General features: G+C 46.1%; 1 protein-coding gene across 1 annotated transcript in view; it reads left to right on the top strand.

Annotated features, from left to right (window-relative positions):
* The window catches only part of LOC126471267 (unconventional myosin-Va-like), a 179,787-nt gene extending 161,929 nt beyond the window's left edge, over nt 1–17,858 (top strand). The window contains exon 14 of the mRNA XM_050099386.1: nt 17,733–17,858. Within this exon, the coding sequence (XP_049955343.1) occupies nt 17,733–17,858 (126 nt within the window). The remainder of the gene's footprint in view (nt 1–17,732) is intronic.
* The last annotated feature ends 500 nt before the right edge of the window (nt 17,859–18,358 follow it).

Genomic DNA, 18,358 nt, shown 5'->3' with positions numbered 1-18,358 from the left:
GGCACAATCAAATTTTCATTTTTCCAAAACTTAAAGAACACCTTCAAATATGTTACTTTGACAATGAGAAAGAGGTGCAAGCCGAGGTGAGGTTCTGGGTCCATCAAGCAGGTCAAATATTCTGCAATGACTGTACCAAGAAATTGTCGTCTCAGGGAGAAATGTGTTACCAGGATTACTATACTGAGAATAGAGATACAGACTGCTAAGAATATTTGTTTTATTTAGGAATCTTAGAGTTTTCGTGTAGAAAATTCAGAGGCATTGCTTTTCAGGATGTCTTCGTACAGTCATGTTGTATGGTATACATATTGGCAAAATTAAGTACTTCGTGGCATACACACCACTGCAGGCATCCATCTGTATAAGTAAATGGAATTGTCTCCTCCTGCGACAAACGCATGGGGCTTTCATGGCTAACGATATCTGCCATTGTCTGTGTGAGAACACAAATGTATTGGCATTTGTTATATAAGATATGGTGACATGATACTTGCAGACAGAATATCATCAGAATTTTATGTGCTTGAAGTCTTAATGAGTATCAGCTGTTGTCTCTGAATTATGTACTCTTTGTATGTACAATTAATTCTTCCTTCTGAAATTCTTCTTTGAGGAACAGTTTTGTCTGTCTCCATTTTATCAGATACTGAAGTTAGGAGAAAGTTGACATCCTTACAAATGTAATGTTGCAGCAGTAGTAGTAGTAGTAGTAGTAGTACAGCTGTTAATTTAATGAATATTTCTGCTGTAGTTATTACTGCATTTTATTTTGTATGGTTCTAACTGCTACACATGTTTTTCAGATAATCAAAATACTCAATCTGTATACAACCATTGATGAATCTGAAGAATGTGTTCCTGTCAGCTTTACTTGTAGAATACAGGCCAAGCTCCTGGAAAGAAGTGAACCTCAGAAACAGGTATGGAGAAATGAGAGCAAATTGCTGCTCTTGCAATGTTTCATAACTACTGAACCTTTTAGAGAAACTGTTAGACGTCTATAGACCATGTAATGTGTTGCATTTTCTACACTGACAAAGGTACCACAATTAGCCTTCTTCATTTTAATTCCTCTCAGCAGTATGATGTTTTTGTAGTCCAATGAAAAATTAATTAGTCCTGGAGAGCTCTTTGAGAGTAGTGTTCCATTTCCTGACTGACCACCTCGATAGCTTTGACAGTGACATCTCCCACAGTTTCTCCCTGACCTATACTATTACTCACTATCTAGTATTTTGTGTGTGATATCACTGATCAGCAAGATGGTTGAATGATACGACATCCAATCAATTTCCTACGGATGACAGCTGAAATTTTGTTAGCTACATGGGTTTAGACTATTTTTTAATTATAATATACTTAGTTGTGAATGCCATATATCCATATTCAATCCCATCTAACTGTTTACCCTTTGCAGATGGTAAGTACCTAATAAATATTCAACATTTAGAAAGAATGATATGGTGTCTAACAGTCTCTGCAGTACCATAGCTGTTAAATTGCAGTGCAAGTTTATCGTTACCAAAAGACAAAAAAAAGTTTTGCAGCACCTTAGTACCTATAGATATGTATGGGTAAGAATTCTACAGGAGCAGGGAGGGGAAGAATAAGCCTTCAGGAAGAAAAAATATTTACCATGAAACAAAGCAATCAACAAAATAAAAGCAGTCTGAAAATGCATATCCGTATAACCAAAAACTGCTGCTGGGTAACACTGAAGACTGTATTCTTGAAGTCTGTCTCCTCTTCAGTGGCAGCCCTCCTGTGGTCCAGAGTGGTTTCTCCTTCTGTAGTTAAAAACTTGCCTTCACAGGTGTTGCAGCAGGAATCTTGGAAGATCATAGGAAACTAGTCCTGTACTTCAGCTATTGAGTACGAGGTGTATGCCCCCACAATGGTTACATGATCTGCCCAACTCTCCCCCTCCCTCTCCCCCTCCCCCTTTCTCTCGCCCTCCCCCTCCCCCTTTCCCTCGCCCTCCCCCTCCCCCTTTCTCTTGCCCTCCCCCTCCCCCTCCCCCTGCCCCTTCCTCTCGCCCTACCCCCATCTACCCCACCCCTTTACCCCTTTTTGTGTAGAAAGGATGGCACTATTCCAGCTGGGTAATAAAATTTATTGCATTGAGTCAGCCTAAAGGTTTCATTGTGCCCTGTACCCATTGCTCTTTCACACTAGAGAGGCATATTCCACGGCAGAAAAATAATGTCACTGTAGTTGCACAGATTGTTGTACAGTGGGCAGCAGCTGGACTCTTGTCCTGGGAGCAATTGGTCCCTGCAAGCAGCAGCCACTTGGGCGTGGTCACTCATTGGCTACCTCTGTAAGATTCCTGTTCGCCTTCATTCACCACTGACACCTGTTGTTTGTGGCTCTTGTGACAGTCATATGCCAAGCACCAACTGCACGTGTCAGCATAGCTGTGTGTGAGTGGGTTGCAGCCAGCTGGCCAATTGCTTGCTGTCATCCTGCTGACCACCTGCCCTCTTCCCATGAAGTGAGGGCATGGTCGCCTCCTTGCACTGATGCAGTGCTAACGTAATAGTGCGAAATAAAATATTAATTTTGGCAGCCACCTCTTTCTGAACCTTCACCAGCCTGCTACCTTGCCTCAACCATTTGCTGTCTGCCATCCTTACATTGTAGTAGCCCCTCCATCTCAGGCTTGGCTATAATTGGCACCAGAATTGGTGGCTTCTCCAGTAGGCACCAGATGGTGCATTGTCCAAGCAGCACGATGTCTGGACCACTGCCTACAGTGTCAGCACAGTAGGGGGAGTGAGAGAACTATTGGTTATCTTTGTTGTGTGTGACAGACATGGGATCTAGCAGTAAATATCACCATAACTTGAAATTATTTGGTTTAGGTCAGAGCAACTGGATAATGTGCCTGAGTTTCAGGACAATGGTAAGGCTCATTGTTTGGAGCATGTTAGATATTCACAATGTAATCTGCTCGGGAATTCTGCAGTGTGGGCTGAGTGAGTATATGTAACTTGCTTTACATCCTACAATATGGCCATGTTGCAAGGCTGTATATGGAGTGTAGTGTTAATGATAAGTTGTAGTTTGTAATTTATTTATTTTTTCAGGTTGTGAACTGTTGCATATTTATACTTTGTGTATTGTGTGTGGATGATGAGTAAAGGTGTTGCAATGGCAGTCACACATGGTGCAGTTTGGAGCTTAAGGCAGTTCATTTTTTGAAAGAAAAGATAGTACAGTTGTCAGCAGATAAAACAGTAATGGGGGCAAACTGCAGTTAAGGATGAGGAAATGGCATTGCTCCAGGCACCAGACCAAGTAATAGATCAGCTGCTGCACGCCCGCCCCCCCCCCCCCCCCTCCTTTTCCTGGAAGGTCATCTGAGGACGTGGTGGTATTTGTTGAGGACCCAATGATGTCAGCAGGTATTGGTGATTAGTCCAATGTTCAGTTGTTGTTGGTGTCAAAATTACATCTAGTGGTAGAACTGAAAACTACTGTGGGATATACAGAGGCACTAAGAAATCATAAATGTTTGAGCAGATAAACTAGGGGCTTCTCAAGAGGTACAAGAAGCAGAGCTGTGCAATGTTCTTTCAGGAATGATTGAGTACTGTTACAAGGAGGCATTGACAAGCCATAACGGATTATGCCAACAGAATATGCAAGGTGAATATGTACATACATATGAGCTGGGACAGAAGAATGAAGCAAATATTCAATACAATGGAAAAACAGACAAGGTTGAAAATTTCACTTTCATTTACTCATTGACAAGTTTTGGCTTGGGATACATTTTCAAATTATGCAGATAGTCAAAATGGTATGTCCCAAAATATAAGACCCATATCAAGATAACAAACATGTATACCCCCCCTGCAGGTATGGGGGTTAGAATAGGTCTGAGGTATTCCTGCCTGGCATACGAAGTGACTAAAAAGAGTTTTACACATTTTGGCCTTTATGTGATGGTCTCCTGTATGGTTTGACCTCCATTCTCAAAAATTTTCCTGAAGAGCGAGCCAATTGGTGAAGGGTGTCTTACAAGGTACATCATGTCCATCATGCATTGAGATCTTTAGCCCATGTTCTTGTTGTCGCATTGCAGTCCTGCCCATTCTCCATCTCTTGGGTGAGGACAAATTCCTGGGTGTGTGTTCCACCATGCACTATGCAGTGTCAATGTCTGCGTTGACTTCTTGGCACCTGATATCCAGCACGGTAGCCAGTCCGTTATGGTGGGGCTGCAATGTACCCTGTTGGTTGTAGCCCCTGACCACACAGGGACCGCTCAGCTGATGCCTTTGCCATTAACTCCCCATGTATGCCAAGTGGTAGATGCCCATCCTCCTGGGGCATCGGGTCTCCCAGCAATGGCCATCCTGCCAGGTGGCCTTTACTGCAGCTGGGTGGCGCCCGTGGGGAGGGTCCCTGGTCGGAGTTGGTGGCATCAGGGTGAATGACAAGCGATGAAACGTAGTCCATCATCCCTTGTTGGTGGTGAAACACTAGCAGCCTCTAAGCGATCACAAGCTCAATTCAACGCACAGAATTATGAATAAGAATCGTTTTCCTCCCTGGCCACACCATGGGAGGAATGTCAGGCTAAGGATGGCGACGGATCTTATTCACCCCAGTACCTTGAATGTTCGAGAGCTGATGGGGAATCTTTCATGACGATGAATCCTCACTTTTTTGTTGAGCATTTAGAGGACAAGTTCGTGGAGGTGGAGGGCTTGTCCAAAATGAGATCTGGGTCAGTCTTGATCAAAACCGCATCCTCTGTCCAGTCACAGGAGTTACTTGCTTGTGACAAGCTGGGGGATGTTTCTGCAACCATCATGCCCCACAAGAGCTTACATATGGTCCAGGGTATCATATATCACAGAGACCTTCTTGTGCAGTCCGACGATGAGCTGCGTGCCAATTTAGAGCGGCGAGGTGTACATTTCGTCCAGTGTGTCCACTGGGGTCCGAAGGATAATCAGGTTGCCACCGGTGCCTTCATCTTGGCCTTTGATGGTGATACCTTGCCCAAGTAGGCCAAGGTGATGGTCTAATGGTGTGATGTAAAGCCCTATATCACTCCTCTGATGTGGTGCTTTAAGTGCTGGAATTTCGGCCATATGTCTTCCCGCTGTATTTCCAGCGTCACGTGCTGAGATTGCAGACGCCCATTACATCCCAATACTCCGTGTGCCCCACCTCCCATCTGTGTCAACTGTGGAGAGCACCATTCACCTTGCTCGCCTGACTGCAGGATTCTCCAGAAAAAAAGGAAAATCATGGAGTACAAGACTCTGGACAGACTGACCTACACTGAGGCTAAGAGAAAATTTGAACGCTTGCATGCTGCGTGTATGACATTGTCTGACACCACCGCTACAACAGTTCTGGCACCATCAGCTCCTCCAACCCCAGTCACCTCTCAGAGCCAGAAGACTACACCTGCCCCCTTGATGGTGGGGGCGTTTCCCTCCCTGTTGCTCCTGCACCACCTACTTTGGGAGCAACACTCCACCAACCATCAGGAACGTCCGTCCCCACTTCTAAGCCAGAGAAGCATAAGTCTTCTTCAGTTTCTCTGGCTAGGAAGGGGTCCCTTGGGTCACTCCCTTCCCAGGTTTCTTCTAGTGGGAAAGATGACGCCCGCCAGTGGCTGAAGAGCCCAAAAGCAGCTGGTTTTAGGGCTTCACGCTCATCATCAGTCCCAGAGACTGAGCCAATGAAGTCCTCCCAGCCAGGGAAACCCAAGGAGCAGCGAGAGAAATCCAAAAAGAAAACCCCTAAGACGAAGGAAATTTCAGTGGCACCCACACCACTGCTACCTACAAGCTCTGCGTCTGACGATGAGGTGGAGATTCTGGCGTCTGCTGAGGACCTAGATCTCACCAGACCCTCAGACAAAATGGATATAGACTGCTCAGGCAATAAATATTAGGCAGCAGGTGACTCTGAGGCGTAAACTGCCTCAGTGAATGTTCCATGTCTTCCCAGTCTCACGATGTCATCCTCAAATCGAACTACGGCTTGTTTTTCCACCGCCTGGCTGAGCTACGGCAACTGTTAAGCTTTACACCTGCTATCTGCATTACCCTCCAGGAAACCTGGTTCCCAGCAATGCGAACCCCTGCCCTCTGTGGCTATAAGGGAAATTATAGGAACAATAGCAACGATAATAGTGTGTCAGGTGGAGTGTGGCTCATGGTAGTTACTCGGCCATTGATTTATCAATTTGCACCACAGGACTTCTCCTATCTATCCACTGAATAGCACATGACGACCTGTGTTATAGTCACGACTTCCCCAGCGGCAGGCACAAGGACGCCTGCCCAGATGGGCTTTGAAAAAGGTTGACTGGGAAACTTTCAGCTCTGCCGTCACCGCTGATGCTCCCCCACATGGTAACATCGATGTGATGGTTGAGCAGGTGACTAGCACAATTGTTTCTGCGGCAGAATACGCGATCCCTCGCTCTTCAGGCTGCCTGAGGCGTAAGGCAGTCGTTTGGTGTTCGCCGGAAATCGCTGAAGGAATTTAGGAGCATCAGCGAGTTCTACAGCAGCATAAGCGACACGCTTCCCTGGAGCACCTCATACCTTTTAAATGGCTCCGTGCCCGTGTTCACTACCTTATCAAACAACGGAAGAAGGAGTGTTTGGAGAGATAAGTCTCCACCACTGGTTGCCAAATGGCACCTTCGCAAGTCTGGGCAAAGATCAAACGTCTTTTCAGGTACCAGGCCCCAAAAGCTGTCCCTGGTGTTACCGTATATGGCAAGTTATGTACCGACGCAAACGCAATTGCCGAGCACTTTGCCGAGCACTTTGACCTGCACTTTGACCTGCACTTTGACCTGCACTTTGACCTGCACTTTGCCGAGCACTTTGACCTGCACTTTACCGAGCACTTTGACCTGCACTTTGCCGAGCACTTTGACCTGCACTTTGCTAAGCACTTTGACCTGCACTTTGACCTGCACTTTGGCCTGCACTTTGGCCTGCACATTGACCTGCACTTTGGCCTGCACTTTGACCTGCCCTTTGCCGAGCACTTTGCCGAGCACTTTGCTGAGCACTTTGCAGAGCACTTTGACCTGCACTTTGACCTGCACTTTGACCTGCACTTTGCCGAGCACTTTGCCGAGCACTTTGCCGAACACTTTGGCCTGCACTTTGGGCTGCACTTTGCCGAGCACTTTGCCGAGCACTTTGCCGAGCACTTTGCCGAGCACTTTGCTGAGCACTTTGGACTGCACTTTGCCGAGCACTTTGGCCTGCACTTTGACCTGCACTTTGACCTGCACTTTGACCTGCACTTTGACCTGCACTTTGCGTTGGAGAATTACCCTGCAGCCTTTCGCACACTTAAACAGCGGCTGGAAGAGAATGTCCTCTCATTGACTACATGCTGCAGTGAATCCTATAACGCCCCATTTACAGAGTGGGAGCTCCTCAGTGCCCTTGTACATTGCCCTGACACAACTCCTGGGCCTGATCACATCCACAGCCAGATAATTAAACATCTCTGATCTGACTACAAGTGACATCTTCTCGTCATCTTCAACCAGCTCTGGTGCTATGGCATCTTTCCATCGCAATGGCGGAAGAGCACCATCATTCCGGTACTCAAAACCGGTAAAAACCCGCTCGATGTGGATAGCTATCGGCCCATCAGCCCCACCAATGTTCTTTGTAAACTGCTGGAATGTCTGGTATGTCGGCATTTGGGCTGGGTCCTCGAGTCACGTGGCTTGCTGGCTCCATGTCAGGGCGGCCTTCGCCAGGGTCGCTCTACCACTGATAATCTTGTGTCCATAGATTCTGCCATCTGAACAGCCTTTTCTTGACAGCAACACCTGATTGCCGTCTTTTTTTGACTTACATAAAGCATAAGACATGACTTGGCGACATCATATCCTTGCTACATTGTATGAGTGGGGTCTCCATGGACCACTCCTGATTTATATCCAAAGCTTCCTGTCGCTCCGTACTTTCCATGTCCATGTTGGTGCCTCTCAATAGTTCCATCCATATCCAGGAGAATGGAGTCCCTCAGGGCTCTGTATTGAGTGTCTCTCTATTTTTAGTGGCGATTTACGGTCTAGCAGCAGCTGTCGGGCCCTCTGTCTCACCTTCTCTGTTTGCAGACAACTTCTGCATTTCGTACTGTGGCAGAAGTACTGTTGTTGCCGAGCGGCACATACAGGGAGCCATCCACAAGGTGCAGTCATGGGCTCTAGCCCATGGCTTCAAGTTTTCAGCCACAAAGTCATGTGTCATGCACTTCTGTCGGCGTCGTACTGTTCATCTGGAACCCGCACTTTACCTTAATGATGATCCACTCACTGTAGTAGACACATATCAATTACTAGGACTTTTTTCGACGCTCGATTGACTTGGCTCCCTCATCTTTGTCAGCTTTAAGCAGAAGTGCTGGCAGCACCTCAATGCCCTCCATTGCCTGAGCAACACCAATTTGGGTGCAGATCGCTCTACACTGCTGCAGCTCTACAGAACCCTTGTCTATCCTAAATTGACTATGGGAGTGTGGTTTATGGTTAAGCAGCGCCTTCGACATTGTATTTACTCGACCCTGTGCACCACTGTGGGATTTTATTAGCGACAGGAGCTTTTAGTACGAGTCCAGTGACCAGTGTCCTGGTGGAGGCTGGTGCCCTCCACTGTAGATCGGACGTGCGCAACTGCTCATAGTTACCCTGAGCATCCGAATTATCATCTCCTTTTCCTGCCCACGGCAGTCCATCTCCCGCATCGGCGGCCCAGATCATGGCTAATGATTGTGGTTTGCGTGCGGTCCCTTCTCTCCAAACTGGAGTTCTTCCCTTTACCAGCTCTAGTTGCGGTCCGTTCACATATGCCTCCATGGTGTACACCTTGGCTGCAGCTTCGTCTGGACCTTTTGCATGGCCCTAAGGACTCCGTTAACCTTGCCGCTCTCGACTGTCACTTTCCTCTCAATTTTTGACGTGTCCCGGGGCTCTGAAGCGGTTTACACCGATGGCTCAATGGCTGATGGTCATGTAGGCTTCGCATATGTTCATGGAGGACATGCTGAGCAGCATTCCTTGCCAGTTGACTGCAGTGTTTTCACTTCAGAGCTGATGGCCATAACTCGTGCTCTTGAGTACATCCACTCATGCTGTGGCGAGTCATTTCTCCTGTGAACTGACTCATTGAGCAGCTTACAAGCTATCGACCAGTGCTACCCTTGCCACCCTCTGGTAGCGTCCATTCAGGAGTCTATCTATCCTCTGGAACAGTCCCGCCATTCCGTGGTGTTTGTGTGGACACCAGGATACGTCATAATCGTTGCTGACAGGCTGGCCAAACAGGCAATGCAGAAACTGCTTCTGGAGGTAGCCATCTCCAAAGCTGACCTGCGTTCTGTCCTACACCACAGGGTTTCCGGCTTTGGGAGACGGAATGGATAACAGCATGCACAACAAACTGCATGTCATTAAGGACACTACGGATGTGTGGAAGTCTTCCACGCAGGCCTCTCGCAGGGAATCAGTTGTCGTCTGCCAGCTCCGCATTGGCCATATGTGGCTAACGCATGGTTACTCCATTGCGAGGACCCACCTCAGTGTCACTGTGGCCCCCTAAATGACAGTTGTCCACCTCTTGCTGGACTGCCCACTTTTAGCCACTCTGCAGCAGACTTTTAACTTTCCCAGCACCCTGACTTTGGTGTTGGTCAACAATGCCTCCACAGCAGCTTTAGTTTTACGTTTTATCCGTGAGAGTGGGTTTTATACTTCTATCTAGGTTTTAGTACATGTCCTTTGACCCTTTGTGTCCTCCACCCTAGTGCTTTTAGGGTGGAGGTTTTAATGTGTTGCAGAGTGACTGGCTTTCCCTTTTTTTCTCGTGGTTGGCTAGCCACTGTAATCTGCTTTCATGTTTTACTCTCTTCTGTTTCTAGCGTCCCTGTTGTTCCCTTGTCCTCTTTTCTTCCTTTTAGTGCTCATTGCCTTCCCTTCATTCTTGTGGCTTTTCCTTTCTTTCCGTTTTGTGTTATATGTTTCGTCCGTTTTATTCTCACACTTGTGGCATTATGTTGTTAGGAACAAGGGACTGATGACCTCATAGTTTGGTCCCTTCTCCTGCCTTCAAACAAAGTAACCAACCAAACATGATAGGTAACAAAGTGAAAATGAATAGTTATAGAGTATACAATTATTTTTTGGTGTTGCAATTATTTTCCCCTATTAGTGTCATCAATTTTGTAGCAGTTTTTCTCAAGCAGCAGTTCCACAAGGGCACAGGGCTATAGCAGACAAGGAGATGACATGGAGTCTGTGCTTCAGATTTAGTACCACAGTGCAGCAGACCTTCCTGGTTCACTCCAGCAGCAGCCCAACTCCTGTCATGATGGCAACGAGGCAACAAATTGCAACCTATGCACAGCAGCTGTTTCTCACCACCGCAGTGGACATGCCTCTGCGCCACATGCAGAGGCTGCCTGGGTGCAGTAACTCATTTGCAGGATTGGCTACCTCTGCAAGATTACTCTTCACTTTCATGCATTGCTGACACCCATAGAATGGGGCAAGGCCATCTCCCAGTATAGATACAGTGATAATGTAACAGTGCAAAATAAAACATTAATTTTGACAGTCTCTTCTCTCTCATCCTTCACCAACCATGAACTCCCCACTGTCTCCCATCCTGACATCATAGCCAACTGTCCACCCCAAGGTCACCTATAACATGCAACTGTTATGAGCACCCACAGAAAGTGGTGGTTGAAGGATGGCGAAAGCACTGGTAGGTGAGAAGATGCTGAATCTCCTTGGCTGATCATAGAATGTGGAGGTCAGAGACTTGCCGGCTCTATAAAGGCAGACAGGGAGTGCTCAGTGGTAGATCTGATGACACAGTGCTGAACAGGCAGAAGTGTTAAGGGGTGCATAGTTTTGTGCACATTATTGAAAATAAGCCCCCACAACAAACAACCCTTGTGTGTTCACATGTTGACCCAATGACACTGCCAGTTGTGATTGCAGTGGCCACAGAATCAGGGAGATTAAGCCATGAATCAATGTAAATGTCTTGCTTACTTAGATGGATCACATTTCTTGTTACACAAGATCAGTAATTGTGTCAGGATATACAGGCCAGGATGCAGGGCAATTGGAGTAGTTTTATTCTCTGTTGGACATTCACCTTGTTTTTTGTGGGAAGTATGGAAATAATCAGACACATTAAATCTATGGAGTATATGGACATTGTTGTAGACCATTTACATTCCTTCACGCTTGATTTCTTTCTGCCAGTGATGGCATCTTCCAACATAACTTTCCATGTCTCATGCCTGGAAACATCCTGTAGTGATCTAGGAGGCAATACAGTTACCTCACGTTGATGTCTTTACCACCAGATTCACCTGATTAGAACCTAGACATTTAGTAGCATAACAATGCTTCAATCTGGTTCCTGACAATACTATATGTAGCTCACAATGAGTTGCTCCACCCCACAGATGAAATGCACAGACTTGTCTTAACAAGGTTTGGTCTTGGCTGGTTCTGATTATACAAACATCAAAAAACATTTTGCATCACCCCGGTTCCCAGAACTCCTAAAGATAGATGTTGACTGTGGATATTGTATCACAGACACAGTCCCTTTGACTGTTCAGAGATCCCCCTGCGGGTCCGGGGGTTAGAATAGGACTGAGGTATCCCTGCCTGTCGTAATAGGTGACTAAAAGGAATCTCGCACTTTTTGGCGCTATAAGTTCTGGTCCCATTTTATGATTTGACCTGCCACTTTCCAAATTCCACAGAAGTGCAGGCCATATGGGAAAGGACACCTTACATGGTGCAAGAGTTGTCCATAGTGCCCTTAGATTCGATCTCCTGAACCTCTTGTCATGGCTTTGCATATCCACCTGCAGCTCAAGTATTTGCGCGAGGACACTTTACAGGGTATGTCACTTGCTTATGTTGTCTCCTGTCCTCATTCGCCCCCATGACAGTATTGTATTTCTCTGCACCCACTATCCAGCATGGTAGCCAGTCTGTTGTAGTGGGGCTGTCATGTACTCATTAGGTAGTAGTCCCCTGACAACATAGGGATTGCACTGCTGATGCCTGAACTGTAAACTCCCCATGTATGCCAAGAAGTAGATGCCTGTCTTCCTGCAGCATCAGGACTCCTGGCAATGGTCATCATGTCAGGTGGCCTTTGCTGTGGCTGGGTGTCACCTGTGGCGAGAGCCCCTGATCAGAGAGGGTGGCATCAGGGCAGATTACCTGCAATGAAGTTGACTAAGTCATCTCTCGCTGGTGACCATATGCCACCAGCAATCTCTGCGAAGGGCAAGATCGAGTACAATGCTGACATATATGACACTAAATTGTTTCCCCCCCCTCACTACACCATGTGAGGAACAGTGGGCTACAGAAAGAAGAGAGCCATATTCACCTCGGTATTTAGTCTGTAGCAGAATAGACGGGGACTCCTTTCTACTTATGAAGCTTCAATTTTTTGTTGAACATCTTGAGGATAAGACTGGGGAAGTGACAGTACTGTGCAAGAAGAGCAGTGGTGCAGTCTTTATTCAGACAGCACCCCAGCCCAATCCTGGGCGTTACTCGCTTGTGACCAGCTGCATGCTATTCCAGTTTCCATCACTCCCCACAAAAGCCTCAACATGGTCCAGCGGATTATTTTCCATTGCGATCTACTCTTGCAGTCTGATGATGAGCTACGTGGCAATCTAGATTGGTGGGGTGTTCATTTCATCTAGTGTGTTTACAGGGGACCCAAAGACAACAGGGTTGCTACTGGTGGCTTCATCTTGGCCTTTGAGGGTGATTCATTGCCTGAAAAGGTCAAGGTGATGGTCTACCACTGTGGTGATAAACCATACATCCCTCCCCCTATGCAGTGCTTTAATGCTGGAAATTCAGGCACGTCTTCCCACTGCATTTCCACCGCCACATGACAAGACTGCGGACATCCACTGCATCCAGACACTCCCTACCACGTGTATCAACTGTGGAGAGCAGCACTCCCCCTGCTCACCAGACTGCACAGTACTCCAAAAGGAGCTAAAAATCATGAAATACAAGACCTTGGACCGGTTGACTTACTAAGAGGCTAAACGTAAATTTGATTGATAACACCCCATTTGGTTGATCTCCACATGTGCTGCTGCTACATTACAATTGCCATCACAAGTACCAGCCATACCACACTCTGTGTGCCACGAACAGGGGGCCCTCCAGGCCACCAGAATACATCCGCCCCCTTGGTGGTAGGGGGAAAATCTCCTTTCGTTTCTCTCATAGTACCTACTTCGGGAGCAAGGCCCCCCAAATGCAAGGGACATCAGTCCCCTCTCTCCAGCCAGAGAAGCAACAGCCTCCTCCAGCTCCTCTCATGCAGAAGGGGTCCTTTGGTACCCTCTCTCCCAAGGTCTCTACTGACACAGGGGGGACACACACCAGTGGCTAAAGGAGCCAAAAGCTGCTGGACGAAGAGCTTCTCGGTCTTCCTCTGTGCGTGAAACTACTTCAGAGAAGTACTCCCAGCGCCCATAAAGAGAAGCAAGAGGGCAAGCAAACAAAGAAGTTTGCTAAGAAAAAGGACCCTCCAGAGACCAATTATGCACCTGCAGTTGAGGTGGATATCTCACTTTCCCTTAAGGACCTTGATCTCACTGACATGTCATCCACAATAGGAATGGATACAAATACTCAATCGGTGGCAGCAGGTGACCCTGAGGCGTAACCTGCCTCCTTGCATGCTTCATGCTTTCCCAACCTCACGATATCGTCATCCTCCAGTGGAATTGCTGCGGTTTTTTCCACCACCTGGCTGAGCTACGGCAACTGTTAAGCTTTACACCTGCTTTCTGCACTGCGCTCCAGGAATCTTGGTTCCCGGCAATGTGAGCCCCTGCCCTCCATGGCTATACGGGATATTACAAGAACAGTAGTGCCTATTATAGTGTGTCAGGTAGAGTTTGTGTCTATGTCCTGAACTCAATATGCAGTGAAACTGAGCCCCTTCAAACCCCTCTTGAAGCTGTGGCTGTCAGGAAAAGGACGACGCAGGAAATAACTGTCTGCAACATATATCTTCCTCCAGATGGTGCAGTACCCCTGAACACATTGACTGCACTGATTCATCAACTTCCTAAACCTTTCCTACTTTTGGGAGATTTTAATGGCCATATCCCCTAGTGGGGTGACACTGTGCTTACTGGCCAAGGTAGAGATGTCGAAACTTTTCTGTTTCAACTCGACCTCTGCCTCTTAAATACTGGGGCCACCACACATTTCAGTGTGGCTCATGGCACTTATTCGACCATTGATTTATCCTTCTGCAGCCCAGGACTTGTCCTACCTGTCCACTGGAGAGCCCACGACGACTTGTGTGGTAGTGACCACTTTCCCATCTTCCTGGACGTACAACAAGATGGGTTTTAAACAAGGCAGACTGGGAAGCTTTCACTTCTGCTGTCACCACTGAATCTCCCCACAAGATGCCATCGATGGTAGTTGAGCAGGTCACTATAATGATCATTCCTGTGGCGAAAAACACAATCCCTTGTTCTTTAGGGTTCCCCCCAGTGAAAGTCAATACCGTGGTGGTAATCAGAAATCACTGAGGCCATTAAAGAGTGTCAGCGAGCTCTACAGTGACATAAGCAGCACCCTTCCCTAGAGGACCTAATAGCTTTTAAAACAGCTCTGTGCCCACGTTTACCACCTTATAAAAAGATGGAAACAGGCATGTTGGGAGAGGTATTTCTCGACCATTTGGTGCCATATATCACCTTCCCAAATCTGAATGAAGATCAGATGTGTTTGTGGGTAACAGACCCTGACAGGTGTTACTGGCATTAACATCAATGGCATGTTACCTACTGACACAAACGCAATTTCCGAGCACTTTGCTGAGCATTATGCCCCAACCTCCATGTCGGAGAATTATCCCCCAACCTCCATGTCGGAGAATTATCCCCCAGCATTTTGCACCCTCAAACAGTAGATGGAAAGGAAAGCCCTCTCGTTCACTCAATGTCACCATGAACCTTATAATGCACCATTTACAAAGTCGGAGCTCCTCTGCATCCTTGCACATTGCCCTGACACAGTTCCTGGACGAGATCGGATCTGCAGTAACATGATCAAACATATCTTGTCTGACTACAAGCTACATCTCCTTGTCATCTTCTACCAGATCTGGTGCGATAGCATCTTTCCATCGCAATGGTGGGAGAGCACCATCATTCCAGTGCTCAAATCCAGTAAAATCCCGCTTGATATGGATGGGTATCGGCCCATCAGCCTCACCAACGTTCTTTGTAAGCTGTTAGAATGTATGGTAAGTCAGCGTTTGTGTTAGGTTCTGGAGTGATGTGGCCTACTGGCTCCATGCCAGGGCGATTTCCACCAGGGTCACTCTTCCACTGATAACCTGTTTCCCTCAAGTCTGTAATCTGAACAGCCTTTTCCAGATACCAACATCTGGTTGCCGAATTTTTTGATTTATGTAAAGCTTACAACATGACCTGGTGACATCATATCCTTGCCGCATTATATGAGTGAGGTCTCCAGGGCCCGCTCCAGATTTTTATCCTAAATTTCCTATTGTTCAGTACTTTCCGTGTCCAAGTTGGCACCTCCCATAGTTCCCCCATATCCAGGAGAATGCGATCCCGCACGGCTCTGTATTGAGTGTATCTCTATTTTTAGTGTCTATTAACTGTCTAGAAGCAGCTGCCGGGTGTTGGTCTCACCTTCTCTGTATGCAGACGACCTCCTCCAGTACTGGTGTTACAAGCGGCGCCTACAGGGAGCCATCCACAAGGTGCAGTCATGGGCTGTAGCCCAGTGCTTCCAGTTTTCATCCGCGAAGTCATGTGTCTTGCATTTCTGTCAGTGTCGTACCATTCATCCAGATCTTTTAACTGAATGATGATCCACTCACTGTAGAGGATACATATAGATTCTTAAGACTGGTTTTTGATGCCCGACTGATGTGGCTTCCTCATCTTCATCAGCTGAAATGGAAGTGCTGGCAGCACCTGAATGCCTTCTGCTGCCTGAGGAACACCAACTGGGATGCAGATCGATCTATGCTGCTGCAGCTCTACAGAGACCTTGCTCAATCCTGCCTTGAATATGGGAGTCTCGTTTATGGTACACCGGTGCCCTCAGCATTGCATTTACTCGACCCAGTACACCATCGTGGCATTCAACTAGCAACGGGAGCTTTTAGCACAAGTTCAGTGACCAGCTTCCTGGTGGAGGCCGGAGTCCCTCCATTAAAGGTTAGGCATGTACAGGGGTTCATTCCCACATTGGAAGCCCAGGTCAGGGCTTACAAGTGCAGTTTGCATCCGATCTCTTCTGTCTGAAGTGGAGTCCTTGCCTTTACCACCATATACTTGAGGTCTATTCACGTACACCTCCATGGTGTACAACTAGGCCAAAGCTTTGCCTGGACCTTCCACATGGCCCTAATAAATACAAATGTTAGTTGGAGTTGCATTCACTAGTAGTTCATAAGAAATATAAACTGTCTTACCAAGCTACAGAAGTGATGTGTGGAGTGGTACATTACAAACAAGCGCAGATATGATAATTTAACAGTGAGTTTGTACTATCATAGTATTTTAACAAATGAGTAAAAAATACAGGGCAAACAAATTGTGATTATCATATGTTAAGGACGGGCTGCAAAAGTTGACATGTAGCTGTAGGAGTACTAAAACTCAAGCAGTTGAACTCAGCTGGGTATGTTTTGAGAAGATTTAACAAATACATAAAAAAAAGTGTGAAGGCTCTTCACCAATGTGAGGAGTTAATGTACAGTGTTTCCTGTTAAGTGCTATTTAGTGATTATAACATATTTGTATTACAAAAAGCCATAGATGTTTTGTGTTTATTCAGGACCCCTAGGCAATACTCTTTTTGAATACATTCATGAAATCATTAACATGCCAACTGATGAGTTCGTTTCCACATTATTTCATTTGATTGGCAAGCATCAAGTATAAAAGTATAATTTTAGCATTCAACAATGATGAAATCAAAGTATGCATTGACTGCCAGACATGGTCAAACACACCAGGAGTTTCTTTGATTGCAACACCTGCAAAGAAAATTCTTGTGACGAGATCCATTTCAGACTACACAAGCTTACGATACACGAGAGATTTCATGGCTCTCACAGAAAGAAACCAAGACTCAAATCGAGTGACCTGGTCCACCATGCCCAATCAATTAATGCAATAATGACTTATTCAAACACCTATGAATAGCCAATCGAAAATGAGCATGCACTCCATTATGCTGGAACCACATGCTGTGCATCACATTTACTGTAGCATTTTCAAGCAAACTGGGAAGAACCTGTTCCAGAAAAGTCTGATAATAAGTGGGATGGTAAAAGGTACTGCTCAATGAAGCACTCACTGACCAAACCCACCCACATGTTAGCTGTGAATTGATGTTGTGCAATATGGTGCTGCATGCCGCGAGCATTTCCTGGTACCCATAACTGCTCATTGTGGTAAAGGAATACACCATCTCCCCTCCAGAAGTGTGTGTGTGTGTGTGTGTATGTGTGTGTGTGTGTGCGTGTGTGTGTGTGTGTGTGTGTGTGTGTGTGGTGCATGGATGTTTTGCTATGGAAGTACACTGGTTCATGTTGTGTATTTTATTCATCACTATTTGCATAACCTTGTTGCTCTTGCAGGCCACATTGCTGATGGACACAAAATTCATGTTCCCAGTAAGATTTCCTTTCAATCCATCAAAAATCAAGCTTGAAGATATAGAAGTACCAGAGGTGTTGAACCTACCAATGCTAAAGAAAGTTTAAACTTGTGAGAATAGTGTTCATCAGGAAAACAGAAATGTGCCCTACTACAAGGTTTACATAGATTTCCTTCTGGAGATCTGGGTTCTGAAGTAATAAATGTAAAAATTGTAATGAGATATGTATTTAATGTTAAACAGTCATCAGCATCCTATAAATGTAAACTTCTTTATTCCTTCACTCTAATATTCATTTCATTCTTAATATATCGTTATTACGTTAATCTATCTGCTTACAGTTTTTTTGTTCATCAAAAATATTATATATAAAATATCTTTTATAATTATTTAAAATGTTTGCAATTTGTGTACATATGGCTTTTGTTGAAATATGTGATTAATGTTTGGCTTTCATGTGCGAGTGGGGGGGAAAGGGGTGGAGGTACTGGGGTTGTGTGTGTGTGTGTGTGTGTGTGTGTGTGTGTGTGTGTGTGTGTGTGTGTTTGGATCTGTATAATGTCCTAAATCACTGTCAACAACAAATATTTGCAGATGTAAAAACAG

Source organism: Schistocerca serialis, chromosome 3, assembly GCF_023864345.2.
Source record: "Schistocerca serialis cubense isolate TAMUIC-IGC-003099 chromosome 3, iqSchSeri2.2, whole genome shotgun sequence".
Classification (NCBI taxonomy): domain Eukaryota; kingdom Metazoa; phylum Arthropoda; class Insecta; order Orthoptera; family Acrididae; genus Schistocerca; species Schistocerca serialis.
Note: the sequence above shows the minus strand (reverse complement) of the source record. Positions and strands in the feature narration are given on the sequence as shown.